Raw genomic sequence first — 26,735 nt, 5'->3', positions numbered from 1 at the left:
CAACAAACAATTTCTCCCCCTTTTTGACAATAACAAAAAGTGAAGAAAAAACAACTTGAAATGAAAGTAGAGATATGAAAATCATTTGATAAGGTAATCTTAACGGTGATTGAAATTTGTTATGCAAATAAAATTAAAACATTAGGCAAATTATAGAAATTCATATAATTTAAGAAGTGATATAACATAGATAATAAAAAGAATTTATTAAAGACATGAGTCAGTTTAGACACTAAGATAGAGAAAATCATTGCAATAAGGATAAATAAAAATTTGTATATTTCAAATTTCAATATCAATTATAAATGAACATAAGATCAATTTTAATTAAGAAATTAAAAGAGTTTGGAAAGAAATAACTACCACATGTGGCGCTTTACACATCTTTTTCATAGTTGTGGCACATTTTTTTGCATCATTTTTACTTTGGTCTTATTTTGTGCCTCTTTTTCACATTGCGAACCTTTGCGCATTCCTTTTGATTTTTTTTTATTATACTTTTACATAATTTGCAAGAGTAATTTTATTCTTTCCAAAAATAAAAATCTAAAATTTCGAATCTTTCTAAGTGCATAAATAATGATTGATAAGTGAAATATAAAATAAGAAAATATCTTAATTGCAATAATAATATTAATAATAATACAGTCTAAAGAAGAGACATGAAATTGAAAATTCTAATAATATCAAGTTATAAGCAAAACTTAAACTTAGAATAATTAGATTTTCTAATGAATTTAATTTTTCTTGCAATTCAGGTTATAGCACGATTAAGATTAAAAATTTGATGATTTACACAAAGTCTAACAAATATTTCAAAAGTAAATTCAAATAAAAGCACAAGAACTTATATTGATATCATTTTAAATATTACAAGGATTCATCAAAATATCAATACAATAACTAAAATAAAGAAGAAATACATCAAACTACTAAAAGCCAACAACAACTAACACATAAACAATAACAATACAAACACAAAACATCAAGTGATACAATCAATAAGACGGTCCCTGATCTGGAGGAGGAGTAGGAGGAGGAGCACCACCAAAGAGGTTAAAGTATGTACTCATCATAAGTATATTGGTACTAATATCATTCATTTGCTCCCTCATATAACCCTTGTCATGTTGATATTGAGCAGCCTGCTGCTGTAAATGAGTCTCAATTTGATGAAAGTGTTGATCAAAATGAGTCACTAACTGATCAAATCTTTGAACCAAATTCTGATAATTTGGTTCGTTTGCAGGAGCAAGTGCACCTTCTGGCTCTTCTTCTGTATCACTTATGACATGTGCTTTTCCTGATTCCTCCTATCCTTGACATGATTAGAAAAGTCACAATAGAGAGAAGGCGGGTAATATTGACTCTATCACCAGCTTTTGGAATGATTGAAGTTCTAAGAATGTGTTGGATGATGTGTGCATTCTGGACAAGACCTGATACCCTAGCCACAAGCTCAGTTAAACCATTTCCTTTAATCACCCTATTGATTTCATACCATTTATATGTATCATTGGTGATTAAGGTATGGGCTCTACTCCCCTCAGTCCTTAAATTTAGAAAGCTCTTAAGTCGTGTTTAGTGATTTGAACTTTCTGTTTGAAAACAAAGGAGCGAATAACAGAGTGGTCAGAATTGAAGAACATATTGGCTAGAAAGTAGTGGAAGGTTTCTTTGTTATAGAGGTGAACCAGAGTAAGGATAAATTGAAACTGACTCAAAGCAAATAAAGACATAACCTGAAAGGTAATATGTTCTTGAATTAAAATTTAGGAAGGAGTGATTTTGGCAGAAGCAAATCTAGGAAATGAATCCTCATTTGCTTTGGATAGAAAGTTTTCGGATGAATTCCTATGTGGCTTCTTGACTAAGACCTTTTGACGCTTGCTTGAACTTGACATTTATAAGTGATCTAGAGTATGAAAGGAGTTGAAAGTGATGTTTAGAGAGTGAAAATTGAGTTGAAAAGGCTGCCTATATATTGAAAATGATTTGTTCGTAACATACCAAAATAATCCCGCATGAATTTTTCGATCATCCCGTACAAAAATATTTCATACAGACGATCTAATACGACCAAAATGAAATGGCTTTTCGTAATCAATGCGACTTACGAAGCATCTTTTCATACATACTTTTGACCAGTCTGATCGTACAGACGAACACGTGTTCGTCCCGAGACGATCAGAACATACATCATTTTAATTGCAGTTGAAACCGTCCACTACATCGAACCGACATGTGTTCGTCCAGATGAACCAAAGGTTCGTACAGACAAAGTTCATATTAAAAACCACCTTATCCATTCAACTACTTCATTCATTCATCCCGTAGTTTCAAAAATATTTCGTCTCGGACGATCGTACAAACGAAGTACATTAAAAACTGCACTCAAACGGTTCAGAATCCCACAGTTTGTCACACTACACAAATTGACCCGAATAAAAAAATTTCATCCCGGACGATGATGAATTAAAAAAATAATTTTGCACTCAAACAAAAAATAATAATTCAAAAATAGAACAAAATAACATAAATACCAAAAATAATGAAGAAGCACAAACTCTAAAAGGAAAAAAAATCACACAAACAAAATCATAAACACACAAAAACATTTAATAATCAAACATACATCAATGTTGCAAGAACATTTTTATTTAAACATTTAAATCAATCACACTAAGCCTTATTCTTAATGCACTGAAGTATCAAAGGCTAAAGGTTTTGTAAAAATATCTGCAAGTTGATTTTCAGTTGTAACATGAATGAGTTCAATTTCTCCCTTGGTAACATAATCCCTTATGAAATGATGCCTTATGTCAATGTGTTTGGTTCTTGAATGTTGAATAGGATTTTTAAAAATACAAATAGCACTAGTATTATCACAATAAATTGAAATAGTGCCAATAGTCAATCCTAAATCAACCAACTGTTGTTTCAACCAAAGTACTTGTGCCACACTACTTCCTAATGCAATGTATTCATCCTCTGCAGTAGATAGGGCTACTGAATTTTATTTTCTACAAGACCATGAAACTAATGAATTTCCAATGAACTGACATGTTCCAGAAGTGCTTTTTCTATCCACCCTACAACCTGCAACGTCAGAATCTGAATAACTAATTACTTCAAATGAAGAGCTAAACTTAGGATACCAAATTCCTAAGTTCTGAGTTTCTAACATATATCTTAAAATCTTTTTCAGTGCTGTCAAATGTGATTCTTTTGGATCTGATTGAAATCTAGCACATAAGCAAACACTAAACATGATATCGGGCTGGCTAGCAATCAAGTAAAGTAAAGATCCAATTATCCCCCTAAATTTCTTTTGATCAACATATTTTCCCTTAGGGTCCTTATCCAACTGAACTGAGTAACTCATTGATGTACTTACAGGTTTAGCATTGTCCATTTCATACTTTTTGAGGATGTCCTTAACATACTTTGATTGACTTAAAAATATTCCTTCCTCAATTTGCTTAATACTAAAACCTAGAAAATAACTTAAATCTCTCATTAGACTCATCTCAAATTCACTACTCATTGTTTTAGAAAAATCATCACAAAGATTTTTATTTGAATATCCAAAAATGATATCATCCACATAAATTTGAACAATGTGTATATCCTTTTCACATTTCTACAAAAAGAGAGTTGTATCCACACTTTCTTTTCAAATGATCTTTCAAGAAGGAAGGTCCTCAACCTCTCATACCAAACCCTAGGTGCTTTTTTTAATCCATATAATACCTTTTTTAACTAGAAAACATGGTTTGGGTATTTAGAATTTTTAAAACTTGGAGGTTGTTCTACAAAAATATCATCTTCAATTATCCCATTTAAGAAGGCACTTTTCACATCCATTTGAAATAATTTGAAACAATTTGAAACTCTAAAATAGGCAAAGGCAGTAAAACTCTAATTGTTTCAAGTCTAGCTACATGGGTAAAAGTCTCCTCAAAATCAATCCCTTCAATCTAATTATACCGCTTATCAACTAATCTAGCCTTATTCTAATGACTACTCCTGAGTCATTCATTTGGTTTTTGAATACCCACTTAGTTCCAACTACACTGATCTTTTGGCCTTAAAGTTAATTCTCAAACTTTATTTCTTACAAATTGATTCAACTCTTTTTGCATGGCTAAAATCCAAAATTCATCAAAAAGTGCTTGATCAATATTAGTGGGTTCAATAGTTGAAATGAAGGCTGAATGATTGACTTCCTTATTTAATCCATGCCTAGTCCTTACACCCTCACTTGGTTCACCTATGATAAATTCCCTTGGGTGATTTTTAGAAAATCTCAAATCTCTATGCAAAGGATTTTTTATCTCCAAATTTTCTTCCACATTTTCTTTCAAATTTATTTTATCAAATTTTTGGGAGTTATCCTCAATCTCATCTTCTACAACATTTGGCTCTTCTATATTACCAGATTCATCAAATACAATATGTGTGGTCTCCTCAATTACCAAAGTTTTTTTATTGAATGCTCTATAAGATTTTCCAACACTTGAGTATCCAACAAAAATTCCTTCATCTGATTTTGGATCAAATTTTTCTAAGGCAGATTTTTCCTTATAATGTATGAACACCTTGCAACCAAAAATTTGTAAATGAGATAAATTAGGTGTTCTCTCTTTTAGCAACTCATAGGGTGTTTTATTTAACTTAGATCTTACATTCACTCTATTAAGAACATAACATACAGTGTTATCCACCTCAGCCCAAAATATTTAGGAAGTGAATATTCTGCCAATATTTCTCGGGCAAATTCTATTAATGTTCTATTTTTTCTTTTGACTACCCCATTCTGCTGAGGGGTTCTAGGTTCATAAAAGTTATGATCAATTCCTTTCTCCTTACAAAATTCTTCAAATTTCTTATTTTCAAATTCTCCTCCATGATCACTTTGTAAAGAAATAATTTCATACCCATGTTTTCTTTGAATCCAAGTCAAAAAATTTCTAAATTCCTCAAATGATTCACTCTTATGAAATAGAAATCTAGCCCATGTGAATCTTGAGTAATCATTCACAATCACAAATCTGTATACCTTCCCTCCTAGACTCACAGTTTCAACTGGTCCAAACAGATCCATATGCAAAATTTCTAATGGTTTATTAGTTCTAAGATCCTTATTGGACTGAAAAGAGGACTTCACCTGCTTTCCTAATTGACATGCATCACAAAGGTGGTACTTAGTAAAGTCTAATTTTGGTATACCTCTCACTATGTTCTTTTGGGTAATCTTCCTAAGATTTTTCATGCTAGAATGACAAAGTCTCCTATGCCATAGCCATGACTTATCAGTTACAATTTTCAAACAAAAAGCAGTAGGAGAATTAATGCAATTTAAATCTAGCATGTAAATATTATTTATCCTTTTACCATTCAAAACATCTTTATCATTTAGGCTTAATATGCAGCTAGTAGGAAAAAATTTTACATAATAACCCTTATCACATAGCTGGCTTATACTTAACAAATTATGCTTTAATTCTTCTACCAATAACACATTGTCTATGAAAAAATTCTTAAAATTTCCAGTCATACCGTATCCAACCACCTTCCTTGTGGTATTATCTCCAAGTGTAACCTTGCCTCCACTCCTGGTTTACAGCGTTATGAATTGAGCAGTATCTCCAGTCATATGCTTTGAACATCCACTGTCCAGGTATCATATGCTCTCACGAGGTGTTGTGCGAGAGCGTCCCTACAAAATTATCAAATGTTAGACCTGAGAACCCAAACAAGTTTGGGTTCTCCTTTTAACAATTTATAATCAGATGCATGTATGATATGTCTAGGTTTATGCATCTTAGGTCTCCACACCAAATTAGTTTTCATCTTCAAAGAATATGTGTGAGCTATATGTCCAAGCAATCCATAATTATTATATTTGATATTAGGAAAAGAATTCCTAAGTCTTCAACCATTTATTTTTCTATTTAGAGATTGCATAAATTTATGATACAGAATAGGATTAGTAAAATCTTCAAGTTTAGGAGCTATCCTTTTATCCTCGAGAGCTTTTATCATTAATATGTAAAATGAATTCATATCTTCCAAAATTTGATTTAAATAATTGATTTTATATAATTTGCTCTTTGATTCATCCTTAAAGTTCTTAAAATCTTTCTAGAGTTCCGCATAGGATGATTTTAAATTCTCATAATTTTTATTCAAGTCATCAAACTCATCAAGTAATTTCATGTGGTTGTTATCAATCAAAGCATGATCTTTCCTAAGGATTTCTTGTTCCTTTTTAAGCTCTTCCAATTCTAAACTAAGGTTAGCATGCATTTTCTTCATTTTCCTATATGATTCATGCATGTGTTCAGAAACTTCAAAAATTTTGTTATAAGTTATGTCACATACCTCTCCTTGATCTGACTGATCAAGATTGTCGGCCATTAAGCATAGATTAGTGACTTCCTCTTCCTTCTTTGTTTCTAATGAGTCCAAAGCTAAGTCAGCCCAAAAGCTCGTTGGAACTTCTTCTTGCCCTTCTTCAGAAATGGTTTCTCCTCTACCTTCTCCTTGCTAGGATTTGATTTGAGTTTTGGGCATTCCATCTTTATATGTCGAGGTTTTCAGCACTCATAGCAAATAACATGATTTAAAAACTTGATATTTCTATTGAATTTACCTCTATTCCATTATTGGCGTCTCTTTTGCTTCCTCTTCAGAAAGCTTCTGAATTATCTAGTCATCAATACAATGTCGTCTTCATCCTCAGGTTGTGAGTGTTCACTCTCAAACTCTTCCGCATTCAGTGCTATGTTCTTCTCCCTTCGCGGTTCAACTGCATCAATCTTTCTTTGGCTAACTCCTTGCTCGTAAGAAATAAGCGAACCAAGAAGATTGTCAATAGAATAAATGTTTAAATCCTTAGACTCTGTAATTATAGTAATGTTAGCATCATAAGTAGTAGGTAAACAATGAAGAATCTTATTAACCATTTTAGCATTCGTTAGTTCCCTACCAAGTGCATGCAAAGAAGTGACTATTTGTGTGAATCTTGTGTACTTGTTAGAAATGGATTCATTAGGTTTCATGTGAAACAGTTCATAATCATGCAACAAGATATTAAGCTAGATTATTTAACCTCATTAGTCCCCTCATATGTTATACAAAGTTTATCCCATATGTCCTTTCCACTTTTGCAAGTGAAAACTCGCATGTAGTCTTCCGATTTTAAAGCACAAAAGAAACTATTCAAACATTTGGCGTTTAGTTGTGCTAAGTCATGTTCTTCTACTGTCCAGTCTGTAAAAGGTGTTTCAACTCTAACTCCATCAACTAATCTAGTTGGTTATGTATATCCTTCCTGGACTAAGATTCGCATACGATAATCAAGTGACTATAAGAAAGTAGACATGCATGTTTTCCAAAAATCAGGTGTGTTTCGGTTTCCAAATATAGCCATTTAGGTTAATTAAAAAGTAGTTTAAACTTATGATTTTGAAACAAAGCTCTGATACCACTTGTATAAACTCGTTCACTATGAATTAGGTTGTTAAACCTAAGCTTATGTCCCAAGGCTATCCAAGAGGGGGGGTGAACTAGTATTTTAAAAAATTATCCCTCTTGAGTATGCTGAACCGAAAATAAACTTTAATGATTTTTTTAAAAATTATTTTCAACCACATTTTTTAGAACAAAACAAAATGCAAAAAATAAAAAAGCAGTAAAAAATAAAAGACACAAGATTTATAGTCGTTCGGTCTAAACCAGACCTATATCCACTCCCCGGAGGCACTCTCCAAGTATTTCACTAATACCAAAAGTGTATCTCCTTTTGCACCCACAGCAAGGCTGAGAAGCCTTTACAAACACTCTTTTTACCACTACTCGATGCAGCAGAGAACCGTCATCCTTTTACACTATCCCTAGTGTTGGAAGAGAACCATCCATCCTTTCACACTCTCCTTGTGTGGGCAGAGAACCCTTTGTCCTTTCACACTCTCCTAGTGTGGGCAGAGAACCCTTCGGCTGTCCACACTCTCCTAGTGTGGGCAGAGAACCCTCTGTCTGTTTACACTCTCCAAGTTTTGGCAGAGAACAGGATCTCGTTGATAGATCTCCTCACAAGAAATCTAGAAGGAAGAAAGAAAAAAGTGAAGTAATCCCAAATCACAAGTAGAGATTCTTACATTTGAATACCAAGTGAAACCTTCACGCTCTAGTGGTAGGAATCCTCCTTTGAATGCTCTCTCACACTCTCTCCTTGACTCTTCTTTCAATAGGTACAAAGATCAATGAGCAAAAAGATTGGGTGGAAGTAAAAATTGGACCTTATATAGAAGAGACAAGAAAAACCATCCAAAACTGCAAAATATTTAAGTTAACACGAGATGGATCGTCCCGTACGATCGTGGATCGTCCCGGACAATTTTACTTAAAGTGTCGGAAATGATCCTAATGAATATTTGTACGAACTGTGTTCGTACACGATCATCGTCCCGTACGAACTAGGTTCGTCTGGACGATCAGTTATTCCATAGGTCGGTTCCCAAAAAGTGCATAACGACGTCAAACAGTACTTCATCCTGAAAAAAATTTTATAGAGGGCAACTCGTCCTGATACGATTAAAATTTTCGTCTATATGAAATTTTTATAGAGAAGAAATCGTCCTGGGATGATTTTGATTTCGTCTAGACGAAATTTTTACAGAGCCCAACTCATCCTGGCACAATTATAGATTTCGTCTGAATGAAATTTTTATAGAGCCTAACTCATCCTTGGAGGAAAATAATTTCATCCTGGACGATCAAGACTTAGAAAAATTTCCTCCAATTCCTGTTCGTTCTATTGCTCTTACGAGGAGATAACTGACCTGATCATCCCGTACAAACTAGGTTCGTTCCGTACGATCAGTATAAATTTTGTAAGATCTCCTTAAGTGTGTGTGTGTGTGTTTTTATTCACATAATTACAATCACTCCCTCTCAATTCAAAGAACATCTTAAAGATTTAATTTGCAATGGATTATATGTTGAATTTGATTTGAAGTCTTCATAGTTTGGAGTTTGAATTTTCTGAAATGTTAGTACACACAAGAGCAAAAATAAATCTTCCAAACAAGATGTTAGGAGATAACTACACATAAAACAATAATATTTGAAATTATCAAAACTATACAAGTTGCAAGAATGTAAAACATACAAATAGCAACTCTCTTAACAGAAATATGCTAGATAGGAAGTCTTTATGGGAGAATTTGGAGAAGGTAAATGCTGTCAATAAACCTGTTGTTATTGGGGGAGACTTCAACTGTATTTTGTCATAGGAGGAGAAGAGAGGAGGCAAGAAATTTTTATTCTCTCAAGGAGCTAAGGATATAAAGATGTTTATGAGCAACAGTGACTTTCATGAAGTTGGGTTTATTGGACCCAAATTTACTTGGTGCAACAACAAATTCAGAGGGGGCTGCATCTTAGAAAGATTAGATAGATGTATTACAAATTATACTGCAATGAATTCCATTCATCTACCATTGGTGAAGCATTTGTCGCGTATTGCATCGGACCATTGCCCAATCATTTTGGAGGTGTTCAAACTTGTGAAGTCTCACTACAAAGATATACATTTTGAGGATGTGTAGGCAACTTACCATGGGGCTATTGCTATAGTGAAAAAAACTTGGAAGAAGTGTGGGGGGAGTGATCTAGCCACTTCCTTAAACTTGAAGTTTAAAAGAACTCTAAAGGCACTTTTCTATTGGAGCAAGGTGAAGTTTAAATGTTTAAATGTGATGAGAGATTCCTTGAAGGAAGAGATCTATGATCTTCAATTAGAAGAGGCTGAGGGGCTGCTCAATGAGGAAAGCTACTGGTGCTCTGATCAACGGTTAATGAACTGAATTGTACTTTGGCTAGACTAAATATATGGTGGAATTAAAGAGCTAAGGCTGGGTGGTTGGAGGAGAGTGATGCAAATTCTTCTTTCTTTCACTCATTTGCAAATGCTAGATGGAACTCTAATTGGATTAAACACATTAAAGATGAAGATGGAGTCTAGACGGATCAGCTCTATGAAGTAGAAAGTATTTTTTTAGATTTTTTCAAGTCAAAGTGGAGACACAGAGAATGCATGATGGAAGGCTGACCAAAACCATTTGCTATCTTGAAAATAGCTGATCAACTCAAATTAGATGCAGAATTTATTAAGGAGGAACTTCAAGTTGTGGTGGACAACTTGGGGAAGAACATTTCACTGGGCCTAAATGGGATCACCTTCTCATTTATTAAATGCTACTGGAAGGTAATTCAACAGGATGTTTGGAATGCTATTGAAATATTTCTCAAAATATGAATTATGAATCACAATTGGAAGGAGACATTGATAGTGTTAATTCCTAAACGCAAAGTCCAATTTATCCAGCAAACTACCGTCCAATTAGCCTATGTATGACTACTTATAAATTAGTAGCAAAAATTTTGCTTAACAGATTGGAGATGGTGATTCACAAGGTGATTTCAAGTGATCAAGTGGCTTTTTAAAAGGTAGATCATTGTCGGATCATGTACTCTTGGCTCAAGAGGTTATCGACAAAATCCGATGCTCAAAAGCAAATAAAGGATTTATGGCTATATAAGTGGATATGGAACAGGCATATGACAGTATGCGTTGGCAAGCTTTGAGGCAAGTTCTTATCCAATTTAAATTCCCTAGTAAATTCTCTGGTTTGATTATGAATTGCATTTTGGATAAAAAATTTTGTATTTTGATCAATGGGAACAAGTCGAATTGGATTGAAGCTAGGAGTGGGTTTAGAAAAGGGTGTCCCCTATCCCCTTTTCTTTTTATATTGTGTTCCCAAATCCTATCTGATGCTTTTTATCAAAGTGGAAGGAAGATGGGTATTCAAATTTCTCCTAAAGCACCTAGAGTGTCTCATTTGCTTTATGCCGATGATATTCTAGTTTTTTCTGAAGCCAACTTTAAGAAGATCAAAAAGGTGAAAAATATTTTGAATAAGTACTGCAAATGGACTGGGCAAAAGGTGAATCACAAGAAATCAATGTTGATGTTCGGGAAAATAGTAAACCGAATGAGGAAGAAGGAGACTGAAAATGTTTTGAGGTTCAACTTTGTTAGGGAAAAGAACTACCTAGGTATTAAGCTAAATCTTAAGAGGATGGTGGGATCGGATTTCAATAATCTTATGGAATTTGCTCTGAATAAATTAAAAGTTTGGGGGAAGAACTTTATCACATTGGAAGGTAAAATGGTATTGATAAAATCAGCTTTCTTATCTCTTCCAATTTTCTTATCAACTCTTTCCTTGGTGCCTTTGGGGATGTTAAAAGAGTTTGATAAAATGTGTAGAACTTTCTTGTGGAATAAGAAGAATGGGAATTTGGGTATGCATTATGTATCATGGAAAAAGTTATGTCAACCAAAACAAAAAGGAGGGAGAGGTCTTTTTTCGGCTGTTGCTAAAGTGGGACATCTAAGGGCTAAGTTTGCTTGGGAATTCTACATGAAGCATGATACTTTGCTCAATAGTATCCTAAGAGCTAGATATGGAGATGATTTATGGAAGAATCAAAGGGAAGAAGGGACTTCTTCAACTTGGAAAATTTTGTGCAATGGAGCTAAATATCTTACAAATATTATAAGATGGAGAATCTCTAATGGGAACTCGGTTGATTGGCTACATGATGCTTGGATATTTGATAAGAATATCTTAAAATGGCCAACATTTGTAAGCAATAAGGAGATTAGCAATTATAGCTTGAACTTCTTTATCTCGAATGGCAAATGGATCATGGATAATCTTCAAATGTTTTTTGGAAGGCAGCTGATTGAACTCACTTTAAAAATACCAATCTATATTGATCAAGGATTGGATCAAATAGAATTGAAGTGGAAAGTAACATGTCATTCCATGGCAGCTATTTCACAAGATTATATTCATAAGGATGAACCAGATTGTGATTTCTGAAATTGGTTGAAGGAAGTTAAGCTAAGGCCAATGGTTAAACTATTTTGGTGGAGATTGCACAAGGAGGTAGTTCCAAGCAACTCATTCCTTTCACATAGAAGACTGAGTAATTATAGAGGCTGCCCGAGGGGATGTGATGAAGAGGAAGATAACAATCATATTGCTGAAGTTTGTGGAAAATTAAGGAGGGTGATAGTATGGCTCAATAGATGGGGATTTCATGTGCCTCAATTTGGCAGCTTTGCTGAATGTTTAAAAGAATTAGAAAGGATATCAGGCAAGAATCTGATTATTGTTAACATTTTACTGCACTGTAGTTTTTATGGTATGGAAGAGCAGGAATTTACTGGTTCATGAAGGAAGAGAAGACTCAGATTTATTTATTGCAGCTAACTCTATATCAACTGCTGTTGTAACACCGGCAATCAATATCCAATCGGATAACTAGGATGTCTATCAGCATAAGCTGTTTTCTTCTTGGCATCCTCCTCCACCCGGATGGATAAAGATCAATGTGGATGCAGCCTTAAGAAGCAAAAATTTGGCCAGAGCTGCTGGAGTTTGTAGAGATGATAAAGGCAGGATGTTACTTGCATTTGGAACTCAATACTTGCATTGGGACATATGCCAATTGGAGCTACAAGAGGCATACATGATAAAGGATTTCATACAAGATTGGATGGCATTATTGAAGAAGATAACTTCAACATCATTAAGATTCTTCAACAAGCTTTGAAGAGATTGAAGAATATAGATATTATTGAAGATGAGTTATCCTTCATAAGAGAATTTAGTTAAGTTTCTTTTAGCTTTACTAATAGAAATTATAATAAATTGGCGGATTGTTGCGCTAATTTAGCTTTGAGCAAAAATTTTATTTGGCATGATCTTACTAACATTGAGATTCCTCCTTCATTCTTGTATATTTTGAAGGATGAATTCAATTCGTTAGATTTGAATTATTAGTTTGTAATAACTTTTTTCCATTTCTAATGAAATGATGCATTTTCTCAACAAAAAAAAAAAAAAAAAGTTTTAGTTCTTACATATTTTATTATGATTGCTTATATTTAAACATTCATTCATTGATTCACAAGTCAGTGCTTTAACATTGTTCTGATTGAGCAGATATATTACATTTATTCAAAAGGATGTTTTTACTTGTATTCCAAAGTTAATTTATCTATATAGCATAAATATCATACCAAAACTTTGTTGCGTAAACATTTTTTTAGCAAATTCGGCGTTTAATGATTCTACTATCGCCTAATAGTCATTGGGCTCACTTATTTTATCATACGAAGTAGATAATCAATCACTTGTGCAATTGTATTTTAACATATAAATTACATAATTAATCACTTGTGTTATGTTGCACTTGTAGGATTGATTTAGTTTGTCATAAATTTCTTTTCTAATATATTTTTATATAATATCATATAAATTATGGTTAACACTTAACAAACATATTAGTTTAATGCATCCTATGAAACTTGTCACCAACATTTGAGCAATGGTATGTTCGTATGCTTTTAATTGAATAATTATTTACATCCGCATGCCTTGCTCATTTGGATTTGCATCTATGTGATTTTGAAAGAAAATTATAAGTGCTCGCTGTACTTCCAATTCACTTGATCACTCGTGTGGCTAAACTAAACAAAAATCAATATAAAGCTTAAATTTTTTATAAAACTTGAAGGCGTAAATAATTATATATAATATGCTGTACAAATAAAAATGATAAGCTCGGCTCGCGAGCCCATAAACGAGTCGAGCTCGAGCCGGCTCGGCTCACTTACACCCCTACAAAAATATACTTGAGGACTAACAGATTTCATCTTAAAGGTTATCGAGAAAAAATTTTAGATAAAAATAACATGACAAGAAGTTTGCACGAAGATCCATTTAGAAAAAAGAGTTACCACCTCATTGACAATCAAAACAAATAAATAAATGATGATTCATATAACTGATCCCAAACAATTGGGATAAGGTTATTGATGGGGATGCTGATGATGATAATAAAAATCATGAGGATTACATATCTAAGGGCAAGTTCATTTCATGAATTGGATATAGACCACAAAATAATTAGTACCAGAAAAATGAAAAAGTTCTGGTGAGCATCAACACAAACCTTAAATATTACTGTAAATAATTAAATAACACTTCATGAAGAATACAGTTTCAGATACTCTTCTGCTTCTTCTCACCACAAAGGATCAACTGTTAGATGGCAAGCTCCTTATTTTGCAAAGACATCCAAAGATCTCTTTGAGCTGCTTCCAGCGCTGAATACAGCAGTTTTGCTTGGCTTCCATCATTCTTTAAGCTTTCTTGGACCTTGATTCATCCTGCTGTACAGAGTTCAATTCATCCAATTACAAAAGAGGTTGAGTTACAACATTAATACAGAAAAAGGGTATTTCCTGAAGATTGATTCTTGCAAAGACTATCTGTATTGCAGTGGGGCTACGTTCAAGTTTGTTTTTACATTCAGATGACTAATGAAACCGAATAAACTCTGATCCAGTAGGCTCGGATAAACTTCTCTATATATATTAAGTTTACCATGAATTCCAGACGTACCAAAAACTTTCTAGAAGGATTAAAAAAAAAAATTTCGAAAGGACCCGGTAAACTTTGAAAAGAGATGATAATCCTTCCCGGGAATGAGGTTAATGTTCCATTATCACTTATCAATTTTGGACTTTAAGATGAAGAGACAGAAAATTAAAAATAAAGTAAATCATTGTTTTAGGATTAGATGGGAACAATTTAAAAATATTAATAAATTAAATTTTTTAAATAAGATTCTAGATCTTAAAATTTTGCATTTACATGAGGATACTAATGTCATGTGGAAAAAAGTAACTAGTGATATTAAAAATTTTGCAAAAGATATGCTTGAAGTATCAAAGGGAAAAGCTACTAATAATAAAAATAGTTGGTGGTGGAATCAAAATGTGCAGGAAAAGATAAAATATAAGAAAATTTATTATAAAGATTTAGCTGTAAAAATTCTGATAATTAGGAAAGATATAAAGAGACCCGTAAGGAGTCTAAGAAAGTAATTTGCAATGCAAAGATTTTAGCTTTTAATGTTTTATATAATAGACTAGATACTAAGGCGAAAGAGATATGTATAAGTTAGTCAAACAAAGAGATATGAGTAGTAAGGATTTAGTTCAGTGAAGTGTATTAAGAATAAAGATTAAAAAGTGCTTTTCTTATAAGAGAATATTAAACAAAGGTGGATAAGATATTTTACTAAACTGTTCAATGAAGATTATGAGAATATGATTGACTTTAGTGACTTAACACCCTAAATGAAAATAATGATTTTTGTTTTTATAAGCGTATTAATGAAACTGAAGTTAAAGAGGCGTTAAAGAAAATGAAATGTGGAAAAGCTGTTGACTTGATGATATTCCAATAGAAATGTAGAAATGCTTAGGAGACGAAAGAATTTTTTGGCTTACTAAAATTTTTTAAAATTATTTTAAAGACTAAAAATATGCTATAGGAGCGGAGAATGAGTGTATCGATTCTTATTTTTAAGAATAAAGGTGATGCACACGATTGTGCGAATTAAAGAGGAATTAAGTTAATGTGTCATACTTTAAAATTATAGGAGAGTGTGTTATGGAGCATAGGTTGCGGCGTGACACTAATGTTTCCCAAAATCAATTTGGATTCAAGCCAAATAGGTTTACTATGGAAGCTATACATTTATTGAGAGGTTTGATGGAGAAGTAAAGAGAGAATAAGGAGGATCTACGTATGATTTTTATTGATTTAGAGAAAGCATTGATAATTTTCTAAGAGAAGTTCTATGGAGAGTTCTACATAATAAAGGGGTTAATAATACTTATATTTAAGTCATTAAAGATATGTATGTAAGAGTTGTTACTTGTGTTCAAACACAAGATGGTTTGACCAAGTATTTTCCTACTTTAGTTGGATTACATCAAGGATCATCCTTAAGCCCACATCTTTTTGCTTTAGTCATGGATGTTCTCACTAGACATTTGCAAGAGGGTGTACCCAAGTGTATGCTTTTTGTTTATTATATTCTTCTTGTTGATAAGACTAGAGAGCGAGTTGAAGGTAAACATGAATTATGGAGGTCAACCTTAGAGTCTATAGGCTTTCATTTGAGTAGATCTAAAATTGAATATATGAAGTGAAATTTTAGTAATAATATATCTAGTGGGGGGATTGAAACTTTGGGCGATCGAGTCATTAATAAGAACACTTATTTTAGATATCTTGAGTCTATTATTCAAGGTGATGGTAAAATAGATAGGAATATTATTAGTATAATTCAAGTTGGATGGTTGAAGTGGAGGAATGCATCAAGCTTGTTGTGTGATAAAAAAGTCCCTTTCAAACTTAAGGGGAAATTCTATAAGATGGTAGTGAGACGTGTAATGCTTTCTGGTGTAGAATGTTGGCCAGTAGAAGAGAAGTATAATATTAAGTGTTGTAGAGATGAGGATGCCCAGGTGGATGAGTGACTTTACTCTTAAAGAAAGGATACGAATTGAGCATATACGTGAAAAGGTTGGAGTAGCTCCAGTGGAAGATAAGATTAAAGAGAGGTCTTAGATGATTTGGTCACATAAAACGTCGGCCTTCCGATAACCTGGTTAAGATAGTAAATGTAGTAGATTTGACTAATGTTAATAAAAGTAGATCTAGGCCTGACTTAGTTAGAAAATATTAGAAATGACCTTTTTTAGATTTAGATGAGAATTTGACTCTTAACAGGACACAATAAAGAAAAAAGAATTCATGTAATCGACCAACGTAATGGGATAAAGGCTTGTTGTTGTTGTTGTCATCATATCAAACCTTATCATGATGCAGTCAGTTATGGCCAAAAGGCCAAATCAAAATTTAAATTTCATAGAACATGAAGCAACTCCTTAAAAACAAGGAGAAATAAGAAAGATTAAATTCATACAAATTTATCTCAACTTATTAATGCTTGGTTGTCCACATAAAAAGAATCAAATACAACAACATTAACATCAAGCATTTGTCTCACTACGTGGGGTCGGCTACATGAATCCTTTTTCTCCATTGTGCCCTGTTAAAAGTAAAATTCTCGTTTAAATCTAATAAAGAAAGATAATTTTTAATATTATCTAATCAAGTCTTTTTAGGTCTACCTGTACCTTTCTTAATATAAGTCAAATCTAATACCTCTAGTTTCCAAACCGGATCATCAGAAGGTCGTCGTTTTATGTGACCAAACCATCTGAAGAGGACTCTCTCTGATCTTATCTTCCACTGGAGCTACTCCACCTGAGCATCCTCATTTTTGCAACACTTAACTTAGTACTATGCTTCTCTTTTAATGGCAAACATTCTGCACCATAGAGCATTGCAGGTCTCACCACCATCTTATAAAATGAATTAAATAAAGATTCAAAATTAATTTTCAATAACAAAGAATTTGCTAGAGAGGGATTTGCTAAAGAGGGACTTGAACGTAAAATTGAATTATGAAGGTCAGTCTTAGAGTTTAAAGGCTTTCGTTTGAGTATGTTGTTAGACCGGTCCAGCCGGTCCACACGGGACCGGCCGAGTCGCGAAACAGGCGTCTGGTTTCTCCTGGGCGGAAGCCGCACGCACGCATGATCCACGGGAGCCTTTTTGGAAGGTTTTTGAATGGTGTTTAGGAGGGAAATTGATTATAGAGACTGTTTAGGGAATTCCTTTTGAATTGTAAGCATTAAATAGTTGATTTTTCTAGGGTTTGGGTATCTTGAATTTGGCTGAAATTTGAGATCGCTTAGATTTAGGTTTTCTTTGGGCTCTTGGCGTTGCCAGAGATTTGGGAGAAAACGGTCCTCCTCTCGAATTGAGGATCAATTGTATCCTTGCTGTTTTATTCATCGACGAGTGGAATACAAGTTTTTCTTTGAGTTTTCTCTCAGATTTCCTTGTGGTGTTGCTGTTTTTCTGCTGTAAACAGCAGATTTGGGCTGTTTCCTGCTGTGGACAGCAATAAATCTGCTGCAGTTTACTGATTTTGGCTAGGAACACTTGTGAATCCAAGTGTTTCCTATCAAATTGGTATCAGAGCAAGTCGTGGGACCGGTGAAGGGCTGATTTTTAAAATATTTTTTTAGTATTCTTTAAATGTCCTCATTTAATCCAGGGATGAAATTTATTTTATTTTTCGTATTGTCCCTTTCATCTTAAAGTCCAAAACTAATAAATGATGTTTGATACATAAACTTTCACTTAAAAAAATTTTATAATATTTGTAATATAAATGATCTATTTTTCTTATAAGGAAATAATCAATCTGAGTTTACTAAATGCATTCTTATAAATGCTGAGATGCTCCTCTCTTTTCTCTTAAATAAGTTGTTAGCAATTACAAACTCATACAACAACAACAATAACAATATCAAACCTTAATCCCACTACGTTGGGTTGATTACATGAATCATTTTTCTCCATTGTGTCCTGTTAATGGTCAAATTCTAATTTAAATATGATAAATAATATTTTCTAACCAAGAATTTTTAGGTCTGCCTTTACCTTTCTTAATATAAGTTAAATCTAATACATCTACTCTCCTAATCGAACATCAGAAAGCCTCCGTTTTATGCAACCAAACCATCTAAGTCAACACTGTCTAATCTTATCTTCCACGGGAGCTACTCCAACCTTTTCATGTATATGCTCGTTTCGTATCATGTCTCTAAGAATAAAGACACACATCCACCTAAGCACATTATAAAATTAAAAGATAAAGCAAAATTTAATATGGTCCTAACACTTTTATTAGTAGCAACAAACTCATATATATCATGTCTCTAAGAATAATACAATTAGTTCAACCAGTCTAAAACCTTAAAAAACATACTCTATTTAATTAGATTATATGAAATATATTGTACAATACGTTTAGTTAAACTTCTCATCCCAAGATATTAGATTAATTTGTATAATTAAAAATCGTACCAACCTTTTTAAAATAGGCTAAAGGTAATCATATCCTTAATTGACTGTAATGAAAATCTAACCTATTTTCCTAGCTGATATGTATCACATAAACATTCATTATTAAAATCTAATTTCAATATCTCTCTAACCAAATCTAAGTGAATGATTTGTTTTAGTGTTCTCATGCTAATATGACACTTTCCTGTGCTACAACTAGGATCATCTACAATGACTTCCAAACAATACAATTCCTTAGATCTACTCATAAAATCTATGTCAATGATATACACATTATTAATATGCTTTCCTTCAAAAATAATTTTATCATTTTAGAACAACTAACCATTGGTCAGAATAAATTTTGATATCAAAATCCTCATCACACAGTTGATTAATACTTGAGAGATTATGATTTAACCCTTCAACTATAAGATATTTTTAATATTGGCCTTACCAATAGTACCAGTGCCAACTACATTTTTGGGGATATTCTCACCAAGACTTATCTTTTTGCTACTTTTGGACTTCACAAAATGAATGTGATAATCTGTCTAATGACTCTTCTTCCTGAAAGAGAATGATGCGTGGGGTACCCTCATAGGTAGTTTATAAGTATGAGGCTAGATATAAATGTTTTAAGCTCTATGATCTGCTTTCATAACTTTGCATTTACACTTTAATAATTTTAGCCTCAAACTGAAGGTCAAGCTCAATTTCACGACAGTGCAAAATATCAATTTCTAATATATTATATGCACATTGAAGAACTTGATGTATTATAACTTTTCATTTAAATGCATAATAACTTTTCATTTAATTCCGTTTTCAAAATTTTGGATTCTTTTAGTATGTTAGTATGCTCATCTTGCCATGCAAAGAATTTTTTCTTTAAAGTTAGAAACATAAATAGGCCAATCATTAGAATTGTTAACCTGATTGTTTAATCTTGTCAATAGATTGTACAATACAATTACTTCAAGCAGTTGGAAACACTAAAAATTATTCTTTGTTTGATCGAACTATATGATATATATTATATAATACAATTAATTTAATTTCATGTTCCAGGATATTGGATCGGAACATTAGATAAAAAATCATATCATTCAATAAAAAATCATACCATCACTCTTTATTTGCTCAAATTATACGATATGAATTATATAATACAAAATTTTGTTGATTCAATTTTAAATCATCATCTTGAATTCTCTTGTATTAGGTAAATATCATAAATAATAGTACAATGTGATATAAAATGTACAAAAAAAATCTGCTTAATTTTGAATTAATATATTTAAGAATATAATAGATAAATTATGGGTTTAGTTTTAACATACCTCATTGTACGGTCTATATTGGGTCATATAGTACGATTATTTTAAAAATATATATTTATATTTCATGTTAATTAAGAAAATTCAATTTTTCAAAATTAGCATTATACCACTTATATCATACAATATGAATCATGTCATATGGTATGTTCTTGCGGTAAATCAAGTGTTTTATTTTTTTTTTTAATTTTAACCTATTTTACTCATGTGTGCGTGCAGGGTTGTTTAGCAAATCAACACCTAACACATTAGTAGGAAGATTTAAAAATAAAATTACAAGTCATATCACTTTGACAGTCTTCCTTTCTACAATGCTATTTCTACAATTTAGATGATCATACTTTTATGATATTTGTCTAGTGTATGTACAATATTATGTGACCTTTTTCTGTTATACCAGAAATATTAGTTTAAAAAAAAAAAAACATTTACACAAACAAATTCAGCCTAATTAATGCAACTAAAAATATTTACTATTATGAAAATCCTAGCAATCACCAAGCTCAAAGTGTTCAATAGGGTAAGGGTCAACAGCAAATAGTTAGAGGAGAAGAAAAGGAGACGTTGAGAATTCATCAAACAAAAGAGATGTTTGAAAGTGCTCTAATGGCACAAGAAAGTGCTCTGATAGCACTTGAAAGTTCGTTAGGGATGTTAGGCCCTTATGAACTGGCCCAAGGCTAACAAAGAGAGAAGTGAATTGGATAATTTTAAAACCAAAGATAAAACTCAAACCAAAATCACCACAGAAAAAATAAGTGCAGAAAATTAAAGTGCGGAAGCAGTAAAAAAGAACACAAGGGTTTATAGTGATTCGGTCAAATCTTGACCTACGTCCACTCCTTGGAGGCACCCTCCAAGTATTGCACTAAACTAAGTGTCTCTCCTTTAGCCCAAACAGTTAGGCGGAGAAGCCCTTACAAAATCACTTCCACCTTCCCCGGTGCGGCGGAGTCGCCGGGTCCTTTGACACCAAAGAAGATCTTTTTCTTTGGTGAACTTCCCTCGAGACAAGCCTTGAATCCGACGGTATTCAGGTGCGAGCTTGCCGGAGCAACCGTGTGGAACCCCCTCCACACTCCCTTGAGTCCCCCCTCACAGGATCTTATCCCTCTCTCAAACTCCACCCTTTCCTCACTCCCTTTTAAGCTCTCTCTTCAAGTTTTCCCCAAAAGAACGAAGCTACAATGGCTGCCAAAGACACTTTACAAAGTACCTTGACATCACTTAAATAGAAGAGCTAAAAACGAGCTCATTAATGCAAGTTGCCGACTTTATCGTCCAGGCCGATAGGCATATAGTCCTGGCCGATTAGTTCAAATATGAAGAAAATCGTCCTGAACATCGCCCTGAAATGAAGCTGGACAATGTCCAATCCTGGCCGATGTGATCATGCAAATCACTATTAATTGCTTTCCTTAATCACTAGATTTATTTAAAAAATTGCTCTGGATCGGCCAGGCCGATCCACCGGGATGATGTCCAAAAATAAGTATTTCCTAAGTAGATCTGGCGACAGATTCTTTCTGAATTGAGCCTATCGTCCTGGCCATACAAAATCGTCCAGGACGATGTGTTTTGCAAAATGACGGCTGCTTTAATGAGGATGCCCTAATTAGGGTTTCTGCTTTTGAACCGATCGTCTTAGACGATATAAAATCGTCCCCGACGATGTTACCAAAAATAGTAAACTCTAGGGAACAGTCAGAAAATCTTCCAAGTTACAAAGCATCAGGAGCCACACCAAATACAATAGACTCGAGAAAGGAAAAAGTGTACAAACTGACTCAGACCTAGTCTACCCAATCTTGAGTTGATTCCAAATTGCAGTCCGATCGTGTGAACCAGAAATGTCAGTAGATAAGGCAGTTGTAGAGAAAAAAGAATGTTTGCTATCATCAAAATCATAAGCCATAGATCCGCAATAATATTTTTTCATTGCCTTCATGTAACACAATGTACTTCAAATGTACTCTTCTCCCATTTTCTTATACCATAAATACAATAATTGGAAGGGAAAAAGGTCCCAAAAATTTCTAACTACGACTTTTCACTAGACCAATAAACTATTGACACATGCACTACTCTATAACAGAATATAACATTTAACTCAACTCAAATCAAAATAATCCAACCACGCTCACTTTTAGTTTCTTAAATGGAAGTCTCTCAACATGACTAGAATGTGTTGAATCCATTATGTTCGCTCATTGCTTATCGCTTGGTCTTTGGTAGTATCATCGACATGTGTATCAATGCCCTCCACAATTGAAAATTTGACCTGTTCCACAAGGTTAAAGGCTAGGTATTCCTTAAACAACTCCTCTACATCGATCCACATTGCATATTATGGTGGGAGCCCACGCAATTGAATAAGGTATTGTCCATGGTGGGTATTTTTTTTTTTCAAGACTAACTAGATGATATTACAACTATAGGTTGAACCAGGTATAGAATGTATAAGTTTTTGGTGTAGTTAAGAGTAATGAACATTGGTAGTATTCAAAGATCTGGTGAACATGGTGTTCAGGGAGTATCTAAATCAATTCATTATTATATTTATCAATGATATTCTGATATATTCAATGACTGAAAAGGATCATGCAAATCGTCTATATTCGACTCTGGAGACTTCAAGGTAGCATAAACTATATTTAAATTCTTGAAGTGCAAATTTTAATTGAAGTTGGTGACATTTCTGCATACGTGGGGAGCAAGGAAAGGCTATCTAAAGATCTTTAAAACATACAAGCTGTGGTGAATTGGCCGAGGCCAAGTTCAGTGTCAAAGATTCATAATTTTCTAGGCAAGGCGGTTTACTTTAGAAAATTTGTCAGAGACATTTTGCAGATTGTGATCCCTTTTACACGATTGACCATAAAGTTGTGTCATTTGATTGGATGTCAGAGTACGAAGATAGTTTTTAAAAGTTGAAGCAGTGTTTAGTGCTAGCTCATGTGCTGACCATTCCAGCCGGTGTTGAAGGATTCCAAATATATACTGATATTTCACTGAAAGGCTTAGGATGTGTGATGCAGCAGAATGAGAAGTAATTGCTTACGCCTCCAATCAATTGAAATTGCATGAGAAAAATTATACAACTCATGATCAAGATTTGGCGGAGATTATATTTACATTGAAGAACTGGAGATATTATATAGAATGGGGTATGATATTCAAACTAACCACTACAGTTTGAGGTATAACTTTACTCAAAAAGAGTTGAATCTAAGACAGAGAATGTGAGTTGATTAAAGATAATGAACCATAGTCGAGCAACGGTCGGAGGATGGGTGGTGGTCAGGAGATAGTAATGGCTGGGTGGTGGTCGATAGAAGTTCACCAGTAGTGGTGCCTAGGCACAACTCTTGGATCCTTGAAGCCTCAAAGTTCTCTTCAATTTCCAGCAAAAAGCCCCCCACTCATGAAGAGAGAATGAGCTTATTTATATATTTTTTATTTGTGTCCGATCAAGCTAATTTTTGGTGATGCATAAAGCAAAAATATAAATATTAATTTCTATAATAGGATTTTGAGTAGTGTACTGAGAATTTCGTTGCTCACTCTATGAAGTATTTACAATTTCAAAGAAAGAGAAATAACTAGTTAAGTAGGAGTGATAAAGTTAGGATCACCGGGAGCTAGTCCAATCAAGGTATTTTGTTAGTCCAGTTCTTTTATATTTTGATGTGTAGAACGATTTGTACTAGATTATTTTATTATAATTCTTTTGGAATGAAAATTTTGTATAGAAGTTTATGCTATTTGGTACATTTTGGATGTATTAGTAGCTCCGGGGTATTATGTATTGAGAATAAAATAGTTAGGTTCATGTTTTAATTCTTCAATTAGATTATGAGGCATGACAAGTAATATCCCTGAAAAAGAGTACACTAGATGAGAAAATAACAAAAAAATGTATATGCTAATCATGTAAATGATTATGCAATTATAATGTCAGAAAACTAATAACACAAACAAAAAATAAAAGTTTTGAAAATAGTAATAAAATTTGTAGAATAGACCTATCTCATAAATGAAGCATGATAAATTTAAGGATGAATAAGTATAATGTTGCACTTACGTGGACATAGCCTTTAACTTCACAGAAATGTCTCTTTCAGTCCTCCCAAAAGCAACCTCATCCAAGCTTTGCCCATGCCGTCTATATCTCCCACCAGACGCAACAAATCCAGGACAAGGTTTGAAGGCCTTTATGGGCCACCAGCCAAAGCCACGAATAGTTGCTATACCTCCTTGAATCCTCCCCTCACCATTACATCTTTTCACAATTTCCTCTCTTCCACAGGTCTTGCACCCCCTTGTGAATATTAATTTGTAATTCAAACATTTCAAAGTATAAGTATGGTTTGACCAAGGTCATGATGATTTGGTCCATGCATTGTTCTGATTTTTTGAGTGCATCATGTAAATGTATCAGAAAAATGAATAATGGCTTGCAAACCATTCAAGGAAACAAATGCAATGCAATTATACAAATGCATAGTTTTGCCAACAAAATACAGTATCATGTATAAGTTGAATCACAAGACTTTTTATAGCTTAATTAAAACAGCATAAAGCAGGCCATACATGTTAAGAATATAGTGCTTTCACATGCAATACCTAAAAAATATAATTGTATGGACTATGGAAATACAAGTGATTGGCCATCATCCATAAGCAAATCTTATGAACTAAAAATAAATTTGACAACTGATATATCAAGTCCAATTTTAGCCTTCATTTGAGAAGTTTTAGTATAAGAGCCAAATTTTCAACTCAGTTTTAGTAAATCATGTAGTTTGTGGCTCCCATGGGTCTTTGGTATATTCTATAATGGTTGAAAAAGATTCAAATATGTGTGACTCCCATGGTAGCTTCATGTCATTGTGTGCCCTCTTGGAACATAATAACATATTATGTTGGAAAAGGTTATGTTCAAGGGCAAGTAATGGCTGGTGTAGAGGGATCCCAAGAGAGGGAGATAATTGTTAAGGAACATAAATTATTTTGGCATAGTCCAACATCAACTTGTTGAAATATCTACTGATGTAGACATACAAAGTTCATGCCCTTGCCCATAAGCATGTGTTTTTGAGTTGATAACAAATATTTTCTATTGGAATATTGAATAATTTTCATCTCACTTTGATTCATGCTATTAGCAAAGCATACTATTGTGTATAGGTCACAAAGCTCAAAAAGCTTCTTTCTTCTTGTCATGATACTTTTCACTTGTCTCCTAAAAACAAGCATCCAGCTAGTGTATGTTGAAAGACACTAATCAGTCAATTCTGCAAAATTTTAATATACTCTCCTGAATTCCTAGATTCAAAGAAAACATAAAGCCCTCCAGGAATTAGAATGTGTTATGTGCATGAAGCACAATGAGGACAAAAAAAGCAGAAATTTCTTGAAAATTGGTCATGCCTAGATATACAATACCAGGTATACACTTTTGGATCAGCATGTGTTCCCTATTCCCGAAAACAAGGCCGAGCTTGTCAGACGAGAGAAGAAACATGTCACTTAACATATAACTCATCTGAAACCAGCAACCGGTGGCATTGAGAAGATTAACTTTTTAAAAGAAATTATAAAAAAAAAATAATAGTTGTCCGAGTTAAAAAAAAAAACTAATGAAATTTGAAAAAGTCCAACTAATCTGTATCAGATTTGGTTTCTTTACCTGAAATTGGGACTCCCATCGATCCCATCAGCGGCAACTAGTTCAGTAAATAAGGTATCTTCGAAAGAAGAAGATGAATCTTGTGCCATGATGGGAACCGGATCTCGCAACGAAGAAGAGCAGCAGGACACAAATATATTTCGAGAGCGTGACTTTACGACATTCTTGGCGAGTGAATGACAAGGCGAAGGCTGCTGGAACGGAAGAGGCGGAAGAGATGGCAGCAGGTTGGGAAGAAGAATTGTAGCCATTAAATGTCTTCGAGGGGGCCGGACGATAAAAGTTAAGATGGCAGAACTCAGCGAAAAACTTAATGAAAAAAAAAAATAAAATTATTGCCTTATCACCAAACCATAGAACCTCACAAATTAATTGTAGACGGCACAATTGTAATATATATATATATATATTAGTTTTTACATTTTAATACAAAATAGAAATAATTTTGTATTTTTTTTATTTTTTATTGAATATTATATAAATCAATTTATTTTATGGTTTAAAAAAAAATAGCACAATGATTGTTGGTGGATTGCATGAAATCTTTGCCAATTTCGATAAGAGGTTAGTAGTTAGCTTTGGTTCAAATTTAGTTCTATGTAGGCACGAGCTAAATCGGTGGTAAATATGAGGCTTAGGATACCAGAATAAGCAAATGGCCATCGCTATAAATAACTATAGTGAGTGAATGACCCCTTTTGACGTGAACAACCACAAGGGCTTTGATCGGTTTAGACAAGTCCTTTCATGAATTTTATCAAGGATGATCAT

General features: G+C 33.4%; 1 protein-coding gene across 2 annotated transcripts; it reads right to left on the bottom strand.

Annotated features, from left to right (window-relative positions):
• Positions 1-13,910: 13,910 nt before the first annotated feature.
• Positions 13,911-26,302, bottom strand: LOC110104272. Of its 2 annotated transcripts, none has more exons than XM_020833299.2 (3): positions 25,965-26,302; positions 24,357-24,593; positions 13,911-14,320 (listed from the first exon to the last, which is right to left on the bottom strand). In XM_020833299.2, the coding sequence occupies exons 1-3, from the start codon at positions 26,213-26,215 to the stop codon at positions 14,287-14,289; spliced, it is 522 nt and encodes a 173-aa protein (XP_020688958.1). In that variant the 5' UTR covers positions 26,216-26,302; the 3' UTR covers positions 13,911-14,286. The 2 variants fall into 2 exon arrangements, with proteins under 2 accessions (XP_020688958.1, XP_020688957.1); XM_020833298.2 differs by having other exon boundaries at positions 13,911-14,323; positions 25,965-26,301.
• Between the last annotated feature and the right edge of the window lie 433 nt (positions 26,303-26,735).

Source organism: Dendrobium catenatum, unplaced genomic scaffold, assembly GCF_001605985.2.
Source record: "Dendrobium catenatum unplaced genomic scaffold, ASM160598v2 fragScaff_scaffold_1028, whole genome shotgun sequence".
Taxonomy (NCBI): domain Eukaryota; kingdom Viridiplantae; phylum Streptophyta; class Magnoliopsida; order Asparagales; family Orchidaceae; genus Dendrobium; species Dendrobium catenatum.
The sequence above is the reverse complement of the archived record's forward strand: the minus strand, read 5'-3'. Positions and strand labels throughout refer to the sequence as shown.